The sequence below is a fragment of the Strongylocentrotus purpuratus genome, unplaced genomic scaffold (genome assembly GCF_000002235.5).
Source record: "Strongylocentrotus purpuratus isolate Spur 01 unplaced genomic scaffold, Spur_5.0 spur5_scaffold_13, whole genome shotgun sequence".
NCBI lineage: Eukaryota > Metazoa > Echinodermata > Echinoidea > Camarodonta > Strongylocentrotidae > Strongylocentrotus > Strongylocentrotus purpuratus.
This window is the reverse complement of record NW_022145598.1, coordinates 6092027-6110334: the sequence shown is the minus strand read 5'-3', so window position 1 is coordinate 6110334 and position 18308 is coordinate 6092027. Positions and strand designations below refer to the sequence as shown.

General features: G+C 34.8%; 1 protein-coding gene across 1 annotated transcript in view; it reads left to right on the top strand.

Moving 5' to 3' along the window:
- The window catches only part of LOC582937 (neurogenic locus notch homolog protein 2), a 59709-nt gene extending 42541 nt beyond the window's left edge, over positions 1-17168 (top strand). Inside the window, exons 24-48 of the mRNA XM_030982773.1 lie at positions 1089-1220; positions 2336-2467; positions 2621-2752; positions 2962-3093; positions 3249-3380; positions 3999-4130; positions 4341-4472; positions 5082-5213; positions 5804-5935; positions 6152-6283; positions 6628-6759; positions 6921-7052; positions 7197-7328; positions 7502-7633; positions 8274-8405; positions 8622-8753; positions 9102-9233; positions 9395-9526; positions 10356-10487; positions 10969-11079; positions 12795-12905; positions 13912-14025; positions 15450-15560; positions 16186-16292; positions 17058-17168. Of these exons, the coding sequence (XP_030838633.1) occupies positions 1089-1220; positions 2336-2467; positions 2621-2752; positions 2962-3093; positions 3249-3380; positions 3999-4130; positions 4341-4472; positions 5082-5213; positions 5804-5935; positions 6152-6283; positions 6628-6759; positions 6921-7052; positions 7197-7328; positions 7502-7633; positions 8274-8405; positions 8622-8753; positions 9102-9233; positions 9395-9526; positions 10356-10487; positions 10969-11079; positions 12795-12905; positions 13912-14025; positions 15450-15560; positions 16186-16265 (3035 nt within the window). The 3' untranslated portion in view covers positions 16266-16292; positions 17058-17168. The remainder of the gene's footprint in view (positions 1-1088; positions 1221-2335; positions 2468-2620; positions 2753-2961; positions 3094-3248; positions 3381-3998; positions 4131-4340; positions 4473-5081; positions 5214-5803; positions 5936-6151; positions 6284-6627; positions 6760-6920; positions 7053-7196; positions 7329-7501; positions 7634-8273; positions 8406-8621; positions 8754-9101; positions 9234-9394; positions 9527-10355; positions 10488-10968; positions 11080-12794; positions 12906-13911; positions 14026-15449; positions 15561-16185; positions 16293-17057) is intronic.
- Positions 17169-18308: the final 1140 nt, after the last annotated feature.

The following is an 18308-nucleotide window of genomic DNA, read 5'->3' as shown; positions in this document are numbered from 1 at the left end:
CCTAAGCGTAGCACTTGCTTCTTGCATAGGTTAACAACAGACGGGATTGACGTCCTGCCATCAGATGATATCCTTTCCGAGGCGGAGTTTGGGGTACCACCGTCATGGGCATATCTTGCCGCTGTCGCCTCCTCTTCCCCAGTAGCATTACGGGTGGGCACCCTTGGGGTCTCAACTTCCACCTGAAAAGGCTTGATTTTCTTATTCAGTCTGTGCATCATGTGGTATTCTCGGGAAAATTTACGAAAGTGGGTTCCCGTTACCTTCTGCCTCACCCTGGTCTGTTCGTCCCCATTGAAATCAATGGGTTAACAACCCCCACCACGAGAAGGTGGACCAGGACGCTTGCCTGTATCTCACAAGTTGGTTGACCCCTCACTTAGCATGCTATTTCTGCATGCATGAAGCTACCAGGGCCAGTCTCCTCCTTGTATGGTCCATCACCAACAACAGTGATAAGAGACACAGGCTTATAGGGGTCTCTTTTAAAGGAAATACATTGAAATATAATATATATTGTTTAGTTTTGTATTTATCATATTGAACATAACCTTCTCCAGTTGACTGAGCATGCTTATCTCTTTTTATAGATAACCTGTGGCAACAAGTTTCTAACATACATTATATGAAAATAACTTTTCAATGTTTTCATGAAGTGATTTTCCATTTTTACTGTGCAGACAACCCGTGTCTCTCGAATCCTTGTCTAAACAAAGGAACATGCAAAATAAACAATGCATGGCTGACACTGCGAGGAATTGTTGTTCAAGCCCGCGTTTGGGATAGTGTTCTTTGGCAACATTTGCTACTATCCATTCAGGTTATTTGATGCTACCGTTAGGCCGGATATGCTCGGTTGATTTGTCGTAAAACCAACTTGGCTAACGTAAACTCCGTTTCAGAGTGTTTGGAGCATCTCTGCGTGACAGACATGAACGCTATACATAAAGCCACTATCATGTCAGCATTAATCCAGTCATTATTTCTGTCTCATGAATAAAAAGTATTGAAAACTGAAATTAAAAACATTATCAAACTTGTGGGTGAGATATAAGTAAGCATGTATGTTTTTTCTTGTATATTTTTAGTTGATCCATGTTTCTCGAAGCCGTGTCTAAACGAAGGGACGTGTACAACCTTTCCTGATTCTATCATCAACGGTACAGCTCTATTCAACTGCACATGTCATTCTGAATTCTTTGGAGAAACATGTGAAATCGGTATAGTAAATGTTGACGTTTGTAAACAAAATACATTGAAATATAAATATCTATTGTTTTCTTTTTTTATTCATCATATTGAACATATTATTCTCCATTTGACAGAGGATGCTAATGAGCGTCGGAACCTGACGGATACCTGTGCTATATAAATAACCATATTATTATTATTATAAAATCTCTTTAAAAATAATAAACTGTTGCAATGAGTTTTTTACAAACATTATGTAGAAAATAACTTTTCAACTGTTTCATGAAGTGATTTTTTTTTTTTTTTTACTTTTCAGATGAACCATGTTTCTTGAATCCTTGTCTAAACGAAGGAACATGCAAAAGAAACATAGCATGCACAGATCGTTCAAAGTGAAGCACGGATCAGAAATTGCATCTTTATTTGAAAAAAAAATCACTTTCTGTTTCACTTTCTTTAAGGAGATAAATAAGAGAATGTAATACTTTGGTTTCTTAATCGTGGACCCATGCTTTACAAGCCCTTGGGTTAATGGTGGAATATTTGTACCTCTAACTGATTATATTATAAATAGAATGTTTCAATTCAATTGCAAGTGCATAGCTCAGAATTTATTGGAGACAACTGTATAAGAGGAAGCAAATATGGCAATGTGCTGAGTGCTATGCAGATGAGTTTAAGCGATAAATTTCGTTTATGTCATTCGTTTTCATAATATTGTATTATTTATTTCCAGCCGTCAAAGTGGTATGACAAGACGAAGACGTCCTAGTTGAGTCGTTCAAACAATTGGCTGAAACTGTGAGGAATTCGGGATCGGGCCCCCGTTTGGGCTAGTGATCTTTGGCAACATTTGCTACTCTCCATACAGATTTGTTTAATGCTACCGTTAGGAAGGATATGCTCGGTTGATTGGTCGTAAAACCAACTTGGCTAACGCAAACTTCTTATCAGAGTGTTTGGAGCATTGCTGCTGACAGACATGATTGCTATACAAAAAGCCACTATCATGTCAGCATTATTCCATTCATTATTTCTGTCTCATGAATAAAAAGTATCAAAAACTGGAATCAAATAAACTATCAAACTTGTGGGTGCTATATAAGTATGTATGTATATTTGTTTCTTGTATATTTTTTTTCAGTTGATCCGTGTTTTTCCGATCCCTGTCTAAACTCGGGATCATGTACGACATTTCCTGATTCTATCATCAACGGAACAGCTCTATTCAACTGCACATGTCATTCAGAATTCTTTGGAGAAACATGTGAAAAAGGTAAGCACACTGATCACCACGACAGTATACATGGGCCTACAGATTAAACTCATTTATCGGTTGGTGTTCATTTTATCAATCATTTGAAATGCGATTATCAATCAAAAAACAAATCATTGGCATATGTATTTCGTTTTTCTCATTTATCTTCAGTTGATCCATGTTACTCGAATCCGTGTCTAAATGAAGGAACATGTACAACCTTTCCTGATTCTATCATCAACGGAACAGCTTTATTCAACTGTACATGTCATTCTGAATTCTTTGGAGAAACATGTGAAATCGGTAAATAAAACATTTTTAAAAGGAAATACATTGAAATATAAATATCTTTTGTTTTGTTTTTTATTCATCATATTGAACATATCATTCTCCAGTTGATTGAGCATGCCAATCCTTTTTTTAGAGATAAATTATGGCAATGAGTTTCTAACAGACATGTGGAAAATTACTTTTCGTCAATTGTTTACATAATATTGCTATATTTGTTTCAGTTGATCCGTGTTTTTCCGATCCCTGTCTAAACACGGGATCATGTACAACCTTTCCTGATTCTATCATCAACGGAACAGCTCTATTCAACTGCACATGTCATTCAGAATTCTTTGGAGAAACATGTGAAATTGGTAAGCAAACTGATTACTACGACAGTATACATGGGCCTACAGACTAAACTCTTTTATCGGTTGGTGTTCATATTGTCGATCGTTTGAAATGCTGTCATCAATCAGAAAATAAATCAATGGCCTTTTTTTTCTTCGTTTTTCTCATTTATTTTCAGTTGATCCATGCTTCTCGAATCCGTGTCTAAACGAAGGAACGTGTACATTTTTCCCTGATTCTATCATAAACAGAACAGCTCTATTCAACTGCACATGTCATTCAGAATTCTTTGGAGAAACATGTGAAATTGGTAAAATAACTAAGTTTAACAGTTGTAAAAGGAAATACATTGAAATATAAATATTTATTGTTTTGTTTTTTATTCATCATATTGAACATATCCTTCTCCAGTTGACTGAGCATGCCAATCCTTTTTTAGAAATAAATTATGGCAATGAGTTTCTAATAGACATTATGTGGAAAATTACTTTTCGTCAATTGTTAACATAATATTGCTATATTCGTTTCAGTCGATGCGGTACTATGACAAACCAAAGATGCCATGTCGAGTCGTTCAAACACTTGAGCGAAACTACAAGGAATTTGGGTTCTACCCCGCATTTGGGCTTGTGAACATTGGCAACATTTTCTACTCTCCACTCATGTTTTTAATGCTACCGTTAGGAAGGATTTGTCTGTTTGATTGGTCGTACAACAAACCTGGCTAGCGCAAACTTCGTATCAGAGTGTTTGGAGCATCGCCGCGTGACAGACATGAATGCTATACAAAAAGCCACTATCATGTCATCATTAATACAGTTACTATCGCTCTCTCATTAATATAAACAAATACTGAAACTAAATATACTCTCAACCTTTTAGGTCCCATATTAAACGTATGTACATTTGTCTCTTCTCTCTTTTTCAGTTGATCCGTGTTTCTCGGATCCGTGTCTAAACGAAGGAACATGTACAACCTTTCCTGATTCTATCATCAACGGAACAGCTCAATTCAACTGCACATGTCATTCTGAGTTCTTTGGAGAAACATGTGAAATCGGTAAATAATGTAATTTGACATTCATGAATGGATGATGATTTCTTTTCTTTTGAGTTGTATTGAACATTTGATATCATTTTCCATTGACTGAGCATGCAAAACTATTTTAGAAATGAACTGTGGCTACGATTTGTTAACATATATACATATATATGTAGAGTATAACTTATTAATGGTTTCAAGAAATAATTTCAATTTGTTTCTTTCCAGTTGACCCATGTTTCTTGAATCCGTGTCTTAACGAAGGGACGTGTACAACCTTTCCTGATTCTATCATCAACGGAACAGCTCTATTCAACTGCACATGTCATTCTGAATTCTTTGGAGATACATGTGAAAAAGGTATGTCGACTGATCACTACGACAGTATACATTCTCATCTCTTTTATCGGTTGGTGTACATTTTATCAATCGTTACTGACCAATGCTATTAAAGGTAATACAAAGTTTTGGTATGGGGTCATGAATTTGGTTCAAATGAACATATTGGAAGCATATGCGATCCTACAATATTCAGTGATGAAATTGTAAATAATACGCTCTTTATGTTGTATAGCTCCCTCTCAAGGTCAAGATATTAATTAAGCTGTAAAACAATGTTTCCTGACTAAAATCGACCGATTAGCTATTCCCTTTTGGAAATTCTATATCACAACTACATATTCTGAGATTTTCATGGTCGCAGCTACCTTTGTACAGCCGTAGGCGCTATTTAAAATTTATCAAAATTTACCAGGAGCACCAGTAAATTTTATATTCATTTTTTCTCGAAAGCAAAAGTGTTTTAGGGGCTAAATTTTCTAGTGCTTATACTACATCCACAGGGGTATCCAAATATATCAAAATTGTAAAGAATCACTATCCACCTATTTTTCAAAAATTCCCAAAACTCTGTATTACCTTTAATATGATATTAAACTTGGCATTAGTATTTTTTTCTTTAAATGTCAGTCGACCCATGCTTCTTGAATCCGTGTCTAAGCGGCGGAACATGCACAACTTTTCCTGAGTCTATTATCAACGGAACAGCTCTATTCAACTGTACATGTCATTCTGAATTCTTTGGAGAAACATGTGAAATAGGTACGTTCTTCAAAGGTCGGGTGACATCCAAATATAAGTTGATTTATGTTGATGTGCAGGGCTGCATACAACTTATATTTTGTTATCAAACATCTAAATAGATTTCATAGATTTTTATATATTGTTTAAAATAATTTGTTAAGACCTGCTGAGCTCCACCCTAAAAAAAGCTCCAAATATCATTCATCTTGTGACATATGTATATCAGTAGTGAGCTAATGAGAAACAGTGGTATGTAGCTTCACTTGTTTACAATAGACCATCAATACCAACATGGGAGTTGCTATGTCAGACGTGCTGTAGCATGGTATGAAAGAAAGCTATTCTTTTGTGAGCATGTACTGAGCTGGGTGAAGTTAAAAACTATTGTGTCGTTAATATTAGCTCACTAATGATTAACAGATGATGTCACAAGATGAATAAAAGGTCACCCGACCTTCAAGGAATTGTTTGCAATAAAAATTGATTTCTTTTAATCAAAATGTCGTAAATAAACTGGGAAATATCAATTTAATATAATATTTCTTGTCCGCAATTTGCCATGACACTTTCATCACGTTTTCCTTGAGTTTCTTTTCATCTATTTGCAGTCGACCCATGTTTCTTCGATCCGTGTCTAAATGAAGGAACATGCACAACATTTCCTGATTCTATCATCAACGGAACGGCTCTTTTCAACTGCACATGTCATTCTGAATTCTTCGGAGAAACATGTGAAATAGGTAAAAAAGAAATCCACTTTAATAGGATTTTTGATAGAAATAAATCTGTAGTGTTATAAATGTTAGAGATGTGTAATATTAATTTTTGTAACTACTCATTTAATTTAATATATTGCAGATCCTCATTCACTTACTATTACACGTCGGGGTACTCTGAATAACAAGTTAAATATTTAGTTTTGGAATTGATCATTCTCTTTTGTCATTATTCTTCAGTCGACCCGTGTTCCTTCGATCCGTGTCTAAACGAAGGAACATGTACAACTTTACCTTATTCTATCATCAACGGAACAGCTCTATTCAACTGCACATGTCATTCTGAATTCTTTGGAGAAACATGTGAAATAGGTACATTCAATAAACTAATCTGGAATGAAATGAAACTTGATTGTTTTGTTTTTTCAAATCAAAACTTTTGAAAGGAATTGAATCATATTTTCCATTTTGCAAGTAATTTAGTCTTTAGTCTGCCTCGATGCTTTCATCATATATTATTTGTGGTAACATCTCTTTTATTTGTCCTTTACAATTCAACACTATTGAAGTTCTGTCGAGCTCTCTATCTCTCTCTCTCTTTCTCTTGCCCTGCCTTTCCCCCTTCTCATTCGAGCTCTCTCTCTGTCTCTATATACATTTTGATATTTATAATATATGTATATATCCTTTTCTCTCTATCTCTCTTCACTTTCCAGTCGACCTATGTTTCTTGAATCCCTGTCTAAACGAAGGAGCATGTACAACCTTTCCTGATTCTATCATCAACGGAACAGCTCTATTCAACTGTACATGTCATTCTGAATTCTTCGGAGAAATATGTGAAATAGGTACGTTCATTAAGTAATTGTTTGAAATACAATTTGAATTCTTTTCATCAAAAGTTTGTTAATAAACTGGAAATATTATCAAAGTGATCAAAACAAAATTCAGCACTTTGCCATGACACTTTCATTTTGTTTTATTAATGTTTCTTTTCATTTATTTGCAGTTGACCCATGTTTCTTGAATCCCTGTCTAAACGGAGGAACATGTACAACCTTTCCTGATTCTATCATCAACGGAACAGCTCTATTCAACTGCACATGTCATTCTGAATTCTTTGGAGATACATGTGAAATAGGTATGTCGACTGATCACTATGATAGTATACATCATTCTCATCTCTTTTATCGGTTGGTGTTCATTTTATCAATCATTACTGAAATGCTTTTAATATGAAAATATACTTGGCATTATCATATCATTTTATTTCCATTAATCTCAGTCGACCCATGTTTCTCGAATCCATGTTTAAACACGGGAACATGCACAACTTTTCCTGATTCCATCATCAACGGAACAGCTCAATTCAACTGCACATGCCAGTCTAAATTTTTTGGAGATACATGTGAAAAAGGTATGCCGACTGATCAATACAACAGTATACCTTTGTATACTTATGTATGCCTAGAGACTTAACTCTTTTATCTGTTGGTCTTCATGCTATCAATCATTACTGGACAATGCTATCATGAATAAGAAAAAAGAAATAATTGGCATTAGAAATTCGTTTTTCTCATTGATCTTCAGTTGACCCGTGTTTCTACGATCCGTGTCTAAACGAAGGAACATGTACAACCTTTCCTGATTCTATCGTCAACGGAACAGCTCTATTCAACTGTTCATGTCATTCTGAATTCTTCGGAGAAACATGTGAGATAGGTACGTTCAATAAACTAATCTGGAATGAAATGAAACTTGATTGTTTTGTTTTTTCAAATCAAAACTTTTGAAAGGAATTGAATCATATTTTCCATTTTCCAAGTAATTTAGTCTTTAGTCTGCCTCGATGCTTTCATCATATATTATTTGTGGTAACATCTCTTTTATTTGTCCTTTACAATTCAACACTATTGAAGTTCTGTCGAGCTCTCTATCTCTCTCTCTCTTTCTCTTGCCCTGCCTCTCCCCTTCTCATTCGAGCTCTCTCTCTGTCTCTCTCTATATACATTTTGATATTTATAATATATGTATATATCCTTTTCTCTCTATCTCTCTTCACTTTCCAGTCGACCTATGTTTCTTGAATCCCTGTCTAAACGAAGGAGCATGTACAACCTTTCCTGATTCTATCATCAACGGAACAGCTCTATTCAACTGTACATGTCATTCTGAATTCTTCGGAGAAATATGTGAAATAGGTACGTTCATTAAGTAATTGTTTGAAATAAAATTTGAATTCTTTTCATCAAAAGTTTGTTAATAAACTGGAAATATTATCAAAGTGATCAAAACAAAATTCAGCACTTTGCCATGACACTTTCATTTTGTTTTATTAATGTTCCTTTTCATTTATTTGCAGTTGACCCATGTTTCTTGAATCCCTGTCTAAACGAAGGAACATGTACAACCTTTCCTGATTCTATCATCAACGGAACAGCTCTATTCAACTGCACATGTCATTCTGAATTCTTCGGAGAAACATGTGAAATAGGTAAAAAAGTAATCCACTTTAATAGGATTTTTGATAGAAATATATCTGTAGTGTTATAAATGTTAGAGATGTGTAATATTAATTTTTGTAACTACTCATTTAATTTAATATATTGCGGATCCTCATTCACTTACTATTACACGTCGGGGTACTCTGAATAACAAGTTAAATATTTAGTTTTGGAATTGATCATTCTCTTTTGTCATTATTCTTCAGTCGACCCTTGTTTCTTCGATCCGTGTCTAAACGAAGGAACATGTACAACTTTTCCTGATTCTATCATCAACGGAACAGCTCTATTCAACTGCACATGTCATTCTGAATTCTTTGGAGAAACATGTGAAATAGGTACGTTCAATAAACTAATCTGGAATGAAATGAAACTTGATTGTTTTGTTTTTTCAAATCAAAACTTTTGAAAGGAATTGAATCATATTTTCCATTTTCCAAGTAATTTAGTCTTTAGTCTGCCTCGATGCTTTCATCATATATTATTTGTGGTAACATCTCTTTTATTTGTCCTTTACAATTCAACACTATTGAAGTTCTGTCGAGCTCTCTATCTCTCTCTCTCTTTCTCTTGCCCTGCCTCTCCCCCTTCTCATTCGAGCTCTCTCTCTGTCTCTCTCTATATACATTTTGATATTTATAATATATGTATATATCCTTTTCTCTCTATCTCTCTTCACTTTCCAGTCGACCTATGTTTCTTGAATCCCTGTCTAAACGAAGGAGCATGTACAACCTTTCCTGATTCTATCATCAACGGAACAGCTCTATTCAACTGTACATGTCATTCTGAATTCTTCGGAGAAATATGTGAAATAGGTACGTTCATTAAGTAATTGTTTGAAATAAAATTTGAATTCTTTTCATCAAAAGTTTGTTAATAAACTGGAAATATTATCAAAGTGATCAAAACAAAATTCAGCACTTTGCCATGACACTTTCATTTTGTTTTATTAATGTTCCTTTTCATTTATTTGCAGTTGACCCATGTTTCTTGAATCCCTGTCTAAACGAAGGAACATGTACAACCTTTCCTGATTCTATCATCAACGGAACAGCTCTATTCAACTGCACATGTCATTCTGAATTCTTTGGAGATACATGTGAAATAGGTACGTCGACTGATCACTATGATAGTATACATCATTCTCATCTCTTTTATCGGTTGGTGTTCATTTTATCAATCATTACTGAAATGCTTTTAAATATAAAAATATACTTGGCATTATCATATCATTTTATTTCCATTAATCTCAGTCGACCCATGCTTCTCGAATCCATGTTTAAACACGGGAACATGCACAACTTTTCCTGATTCTATCATCAACGGAACAGCTCAATTCAACTGCACATGTCATTCTGAATTTTTTCGGAGAAACATGTGAAATAAGTACGTTCATTAAAGGCATCGTTTAAAATTTTAAATCTGAGATGCACGGCCCTACGTGTTATCAGTGTCAGTGATATGGTGTAATATTGAAGCCCTTAAAAAAGTGCGCTTCAAAATGATCAAGAAATACCTCAAAAAAGTAAAAAAATCTTTGAGTGACCGGTTTTACCATACTCGTTTTTCCCAATAGACCGTGGTGTTATGAAAAACGTTTATCAAACGGTTTTTAAAATGTGTAATTCCAATCATAAATATTTTGATAATCAGACAGGCGACCGGCTTGTAAAAGTCATGGGGTTCCTGACTAACCTAAAGGTTTATTATTATCATTGCAGCATGAGCTAAATCCAGAATTTTGTTTTAGAATCTGAGACAAAGTTACCGGATCCCTTTAAGTAATTGAATGTAATTAAAGTTTGATTTCATTTATTCAAAAGTTTGTTAATAAAATGGGAAAAGACATTGAATTAATAAATAAAAAATTATCAACAATGTGCCCTGATACTGATATCATCATGTTCTACTTGTGTTTCTTTTCCATTAATCTTCAGTCGACCCATGTTTCTTCGATCCGTGTCTAAACGAAGGAACATGTACAACCTTTCCTGATTCTATCATCAACGGAACAGCTTTATTCAACTGTACATGCCATTCAGAATTCATTGGTGGAACTTGCGAAAGAGGTAATAGCACAACAATAAAAGTAACATATTGTGACTGAACAAAAAGTTTCGAAATATTCAGTTTCCAAATAGTCAACTCATTAAAATGTTAATCATGTGCAGCAAGGTTAAACATCACATCAATGATAATTGCACTCCTGTTCATCTTATTGATTGTAGACAAACCTCGAAAACGTAATAGATTTATAGCCTTGTGGGTGTTTCATTACTAATCAACAAGCATTTTAAAAATCAATCATATTTTCCTACCTATACATACTGAACAATTTAATGATTAACAGCGATGTATTTCTCTCTAGTCAAATGTTAATGATCATTTATCTCGTTATATCTGTTTGTATTTTTTTACGGGATACAATCTTGTACCAGTTTTTCAATCCTATTTGCTGTATCCCCAGGCATATATTTCACCGAAATAAATACAAATACAAATATAACGTTACGTACTCTTTTTAATCTTTTTTGTCTCAATTTGCTTCAGCACACCCATGTTTGAACAACCCATGTATGAATGGAGGGATATGTACACCATATGGAAATGGGTTTACATGTGAGTGCACAGGCACGTTTGGTGGAGATAAATGTTCCGAAGGTAACAGTCTACTAGTATCATTTTTTATTATTTTGTATTCAATTTTATAGTTACTAAAAGAAAAATTAAAAAGTAGAAAAGAGAAAAGCCCATGTTATGTTTTATTATTATCAATGCTGGGGTAATACTTCGTATTATTCATGATGGATGCGTGATACACAATGGACAATATTGCATATTACTTGTGGAGAAGTCGAGGTACAGTGTGTCATTTATTTGACTCTAATTCTAAGGATTGAGGGTTCGAACCCCAGGCTGGCACTCATGTCCTTTGTCAAGACGTTACTCCACATTTGTCAATCTCCATCCAGGCGTAAAAGAGTACCTAGTAATTGCTGGGGTAATAGTAATTGCAGTAAGAGCAGTATTGATACTGATGTGGCTACCCTGGTTAAATAAAACCCAATCATAACAAAAATGATATTCCTCTCTTCCATCATTTTAGTCTATGTTGTCAGATTGTAATGGTTTGAAATGAAACCGGCAATCTGTAAGATAGATATGAACTGATGGAGAGATTGATCATAATTATTTGTAAATATATATTAAGCTGAACTCCATCGATCAAAACGGCTTTCATGAAATGAACTCGAAACACAACCGCAATGACTTTCATAACACTCAATGCAGGGGGCAATTTCGTTACTCCTTTGTTTATCCCATAGAAAATAAAGTTCAATTTACATTATTCGTTATTGTTTTGCTCACATTACATTATTCGTCATTGTTTTATTCGTCATTGTTTTATTCGTCATTGTTGTGTTCGCTCATTTCAGTAGGTGATGGACAAGGCTATATTGGTTTAATTTGATTTTTCGAAGGTCTTTGCGACCGTGTTTCGATTTCAATTTCAATAACGTGTTGTATTTCTTTTAAAAACCATGTTATCGTCATGTTTACACAATTCAAAGGGTGGTGGACGTGGCTATTAAACTGGCCTTGGATTAATTTTGGCAATCAGGTTATTGACAGAAAAGTCCACCACATGTCATTATTTCTGTACTCTATGCATATTTTAATTACTAAAAGAGCTGAATATGACTTCAAGCAGTTAGATATACGGTATGTTCTCATGTACATTCCTTGTTGTGTCATTTGTAGACTGAGGTGTTGGGTGTAGTAAATTTCGCTTGACTCTCTATCAAAGGGTTGATGATTCTAATCCCGGGGTGGCACAAACGTCCTTTGGCACGACGTACATTCACATGTGTCACTCTTCCACCAGGGTTAAATGGGTACCTGACATTTGCTGGGATGCTAATAAATACAGGGGTGTTTCACAAAGATCCTAGGCCATACTTAAGTCTAAGTTGGACTTAAACAATATGGAGAGCCATATGTAGCCTTAAAATAAAATATATTCAAAAGCAAAAAATTTAGGCTTTTCATATTTCCACATCAAGGACATGAAATGTCCTTGATAATAGGAAATATGAATGATTTAAATCAACAACTTATGCCTTTTAAAATAACTTTTACACAATATTTTCAAAGATGTTAACGGCTTTCCATAATTGTTAAGTCTAACTTGGAGATAAGTTCAACTTAGGATCTTTGTGAAACACCCCCAGGACTCACAGAAGGAGCAGTATCAATACTGATGGGTAAACATAACCCAATTGTTATTAATTGATTTTACAAAACGGATTCCTGTCTCTATATATTTTGAATGTTTTCTACAACACCAGAATGCTTCCTCTTTATCTAACTTTCAGATATAGGTGACTGCTCGAGTAGTCCATGCATAAATGGAGCCTGTAGTACGGATCAATATGGATGGTTATGTAACTGTGAAGAAGGCTATGCTGGAATCACATGTAGTGAGGGTAAGGCCAGAAACTTTCGTCATTTTAGCATAATCAAATAGATATGAGCAGAAGATAGAAATAGCCCCCCCCCCCCTCTCCCCACACACACACACACACACACCTTCCCTCGTTATTTTACCTTAAAATAGCTTGATCTTGAGCACCCTAGTGCAGCTAGGCTATTAAAGCCAGGATGATAATAGTATGTTGTACGTGCCTTCAGCACTCCCTGGGATTGATATGTGCGTATTATAAATGCCCGTATAAATGTAGCTTTTGATCTTCTTCTCCTCCTTCTTCTTCTTCTTCTTCTTCTTCTTCTTCTTCCCTCCTTCTCTTTCTTCTTCTCCCCTCCTTCTTCTGAATCTTCCTCATCTTCTTTTTTTTTCCTTCTTGATATTATTATCACATCATTTTTATTATCTTTATTATTATCCTCATAATTATTATTATTATTATTATCATCATCATCAAGATCATCATCGTTAGAAGTAGTAGTAGTAGAAGTAGTACTAGTAGTAGTAGTAGTAGTAGTAGTAGTAGTAGTAGTAATAGTAGTAGTAGTAGTATCATTTTTACTATCAAAATCACTCGAATATGAATAGTTGCCTCCAACAACTACTTTTTTGTTATTCTTTCTATAACGAGGTATATCTGTAGGGATTTCGCAGCCAACTGGAGAATTTAGTTGCTTTGGTACTGCCACTGAATTATAATTGAATCGAGTTTGAGCCCAATTTTATTTCATAATATGGGCATAAAGGCTACACATACAGAAATAGAGCGAAATAGAGCACTGTGCAGTAATAACATGTTAAATGATGTGCGAAAATCATATTGCATAGTGAGGAGAAACATAAGGGCCAGTTTACTTGAATCGGTTGCATAACAGGTTTTATTAATAATTGAATTATATATTCTTAAGATATTACTGCATCGGGATGATGCTACTAAGTTCATAACTGCAGAGTCTTTATTTTTCTGACACAATAAATGTGTTGATTGTTATTGTTTGTGCTCCCAGAGACAGATCCATGTGATGGAAGGCCTTGTGCTAATGGCGGTATATGTAATAAAAATGAGACTGACTATTTCTGCGTGTGCCCCATTACACACTCTGGCAAGAACTGTCAAACTGGTAAGTTCAGAAGTAAGGTTTAATTGTTTTCTCTTCAAACATCCCTTAAAATACAAATTTCCCGACAAAAGTTATACCATATGGCTATTTCTATAGCATCATCAATGAAACAATAAAACATAATTACTACGAATTATGTTATACTCCAGGGTATCGTTTTATGGTCTGACCGAGCACATCTTTTAAGAGCCATTTCTTTCTTCAAAACTACGATTAGGAATCATACCAAATGTTATGGTTGTCATATTCCGTATGTGCCTTTTTATTGGTATTCCTATGTGGTATAAAAGATATTTGATAATTTTGTAACTAAATTCTTAGTCTAACATAATATTGTTATATCGAAATTGGTCTATGGTGTAGTAACTTTCAAACTTCGCATTACCTGTGGTCAAAACTCTCCTCCGAATAAATTTTGTTTGGTTCCCATCAAATAATGCATTACAAACTGCCAGTTTTAAATAAGACACTTGTAGGTCATATGAATTTAAAAGCCTTAAAAGTTTAAATAAAAAGGTCAAGCGCTTTCTGTTGTGTTTTTGTTTTCATCTAACTATCTGATTGCTCTGATGTGTATGATGTTTTAATAATGCCATCAATTTTACTATGCCCGTTCACACGTCGTGAGTATTGATAAGTGGCTCCACTTACTGTATTTGATTAAACTTTGGTGCCAATCCGATGTGAACAGATTTTACCATTTTACACATTTAGATTGTCTTTATCACCAGCATGGGATCCTATCATTTAAAGGGCAAAGGCTGTCGACTTTGAGGAGAGAGTTTGATGTTGCTCACTGATCTCTGAAGAGTTATGGATGTTCCGCCCCTCAATCAAAAATTACAGAATACATTGTACATTGAATATTTCTGATCACTATAGATCGATGTACCTGTTGATGGCTATTAAGCAAGTGCTCTATAGCCTGTAACATATTATCATGCCATGTTCGACTCCGAAATAATTTCTTCTTGTGGATGTTGATTTGAGATAGGATAAACGCTATAACATAATACGAACACTATCATCCTTTCAAATGCCTTTTAGAAATTTGTTTTGGATGACGCTCTGCCCCAAAGATAAAATTCTTAGTAAACATCGGTGTTCTAAACAGCATAACAACGACAAATATTGTACAACTTCCGAAAAGGAAAATAATTGTTGTTTATTCAGCACGTGACGTGTAGTGTTTGCTATTATAGTATTTATTCATTCAGTACACATTTAACAAAGAGCATAGAAGAAGAAAAACTATTCATTGCAAAGGATGTTTAAATCCATCAATTGCTCCACCAAACACGAATGTGGAAATGTTTACTCCCTTTTCATTGAACTATCTATTATCAAAACATACTTTACAAGACGGCAAAATCAGTACAAGATATATGTTATTTGTTTTCATGTCCATCTTCTTATCATCACAGCTACACCATGTACGATTAATTCATGTAAGAATGGCGGAACGTGCATGTACTCTGGTGATGACTACACGTGTTCATGTACAACTCAGTGGACAGGAACAAATTGCATAGAAGGTAGGTACATTCATTGACAAGAACAGGGAGTATTGTAATAATGATTAGAATGCGGAAAAAAACTAAAGAAGAAATTCGAGTTAGAGTTTGAACTGTACTTGTCAGGACATTATACTTTTATTATTTATAACCATGTATCCATAGAGATCGTATCAACGTACTAATATTTGAATGAGCACGAAGGAAATGGACGTTAATTTTAAAAATACAGTTCTCCAAATGGTATCCAGGCAACAAAGTGAATGTCCCAGAATAGTAATATTTCTAACTGTTACTTCTTCTCTGTACTTGTTGTTACTGCTGCTAGTGGTGATAGTGTTAGGTTATTTTTCTTAGTTTATTAACTTTCCATCAAGACCAGATAACAAAGACGATAGCAATTTATTGTGTGGTTTTTCTAGTACAGTATTTTCTGTAAGCAGTAAAAAAATGTGTTTATCCAACATTACAAATTTTCTGATAGATAACAATTTGTTCAACCTTACCCAGTCACTTAGTAAGAGATAATCAAGATGTCTTATCATTTCCCCTTGTTATGATATATTGTTCCTATTATTCAACATGACTTTCAACGGTCAGCATGGTCAGAATTTATACTGTGGTGTAATCTTCTCTCCTCAGAAAGTCCATGTCATACTAGTCCGTGTAATAATGGCGGAGAATGCAGTCATGCGAATGGACGCGCTTACTGTACATGCAGTGTAGGATGGACAGGACCAACCTGTGTAAAACGTAAGTATTGCCTGCTATCTGGCCTAGAGACCGACATGCAGGTCCCCTAGATTGTCGGTCTCCTGGGCCGAGTGTCTCGTCTTCTATTTGACAAATTGTCAGAAGGCCCTTCATACCAACACTGTCGATTTCGTGGGCTGTCACTCTAGTTAGCTGGCTTAGTGTAATACCAATTCCAGGTGGTATCTAAATATAATTTTGTAATTTTATGTTTCTTTTGATTGTTTTAATCAAAAAGCTATCTGCATATGTTACACTGGTCAAAAATGGTTCTCATACTTTTTTTGTACTTGTATACCAAATTTTGTTTGTGGTTTATCAATTGTAAACTCTTATTTTACTCTCATGTTTCCTCCTTCTACTTCTTCTCCTTCTGTGTCTTCTTCTCTTTCATTCTTTTTTCATCCTTGTTCTTCTTTATTTCTTTTTTTTTCTTCATTTTATTTGTTCCCTCTTCATCTTTTTAAAATAATGTAATCATATGAAAATCACTACTGAACGTCTTAATTCTATATTTCCTATTTTACGTCGTACTATCTGCATGTTTTTATATTTTGCAATTTTACTTGTAAATTCAAAATGTATCAGCTTTCAGCTGTAACTTTGATTTGTTTATTATTAAACCTTGTCAAATCAAATCAAATCAAGTCTTTTGTTTATAAGCATGCTGTTTTGATATCATCCGTTTGATTTGCCTGTCATCAAAACGGATTTACATTGTTGCTTGTGAGTATCCATGGATATATTGATGTTGTATTGTTACAGCTCTTCACTGTGTGTCTTCACCCTGCCGTAATGGAGGTACTTGTGAGGAGTGTGGTCAAGGATTCTGCTGCGTGTGTGTCGAGGGGCTCAGCGGAATAAGATGCGAAATGGGTAACTTAAAGCTCCACTCAACTATTTATAGCTAATTGCGCCCTCTACATAACAAACAATGCATAATCGGTGACCATTGGTCCCTCATGATCCTTTTTTCCTTATGTTAATTGAGAGCTGGTTTGATGAGATAACCACCTGTCCAGTGACCTTGCAGGGTAGTCTAGTCCCTCCTGTACATTAGTAATGATGGGCTTTAAAGGAGACATTTGAAAATTCAAAATCTCTTTATAGAAAAATATTATGATACAATGGATCCTTGTTGCTGTTTTCACTGTACTCCCGATATCATATATACACCCAGCAAACAAAAAAGTGGACACTCTTTCATGTTTGAAATTTTCATATAAACCGTCAATAAAATATGTATTAATTTAAAGAAAAATAATACTCTTCCGAAATCAGTTAAGATCATTTTCCTTTACTTTCGCACTTGGATGGGAAAATTATCTAAAATTGCAAACTGAAAAAAGTAGAATATCCTAGCTATTAATAGCATCCACTTTTGATTTCTTTATGAGTGTATATCTGGTAGCATATACATGATAAGGAAGCTGTATCTGCTCTCATATAACCCATGGTTTAAAAAAACTCGGTGACTGCAGATTCATTACATCCTGTAAGTTAATTGTGATTTAACTGTATATTTATCTTACATGGAAATAGACCAGAAAGGCTCTAAATGGTAACACTACTGACGATCTGCTGTCGTATGTAGCTGTAAATAACCTCTTTCCCTGAATTTTCATCTTGTTTCCCTTAGAGTGGTCAGCGAATCACACGGACTTCAATTCATCATCGTTTTCAAATTGGACTGGGACATCGCGGACCCTCGTTTCATCAATGTCATATTCGATATCATTCCCAATTGCCTTGTCCCTTTCATCATCATCATCATCATCACCGTTGTATCGTACGTCTAGCCCACAACCATTGTTATATGTCAGTGAAAATTTCTTTCATGAATCGTTACTTGGCTCATTTCATCCATCGTTTTCGTCTCATACAGGAACACCACCACCATCACCACCTCCATCATCATCTCACTTAATTGTCTCATCTTCTGTACCCCCTTCATCTCATCTCACATCATCTTCATTCTCATCTCTTTCTTCTATTAATACCGTCCTTACTAAGTCA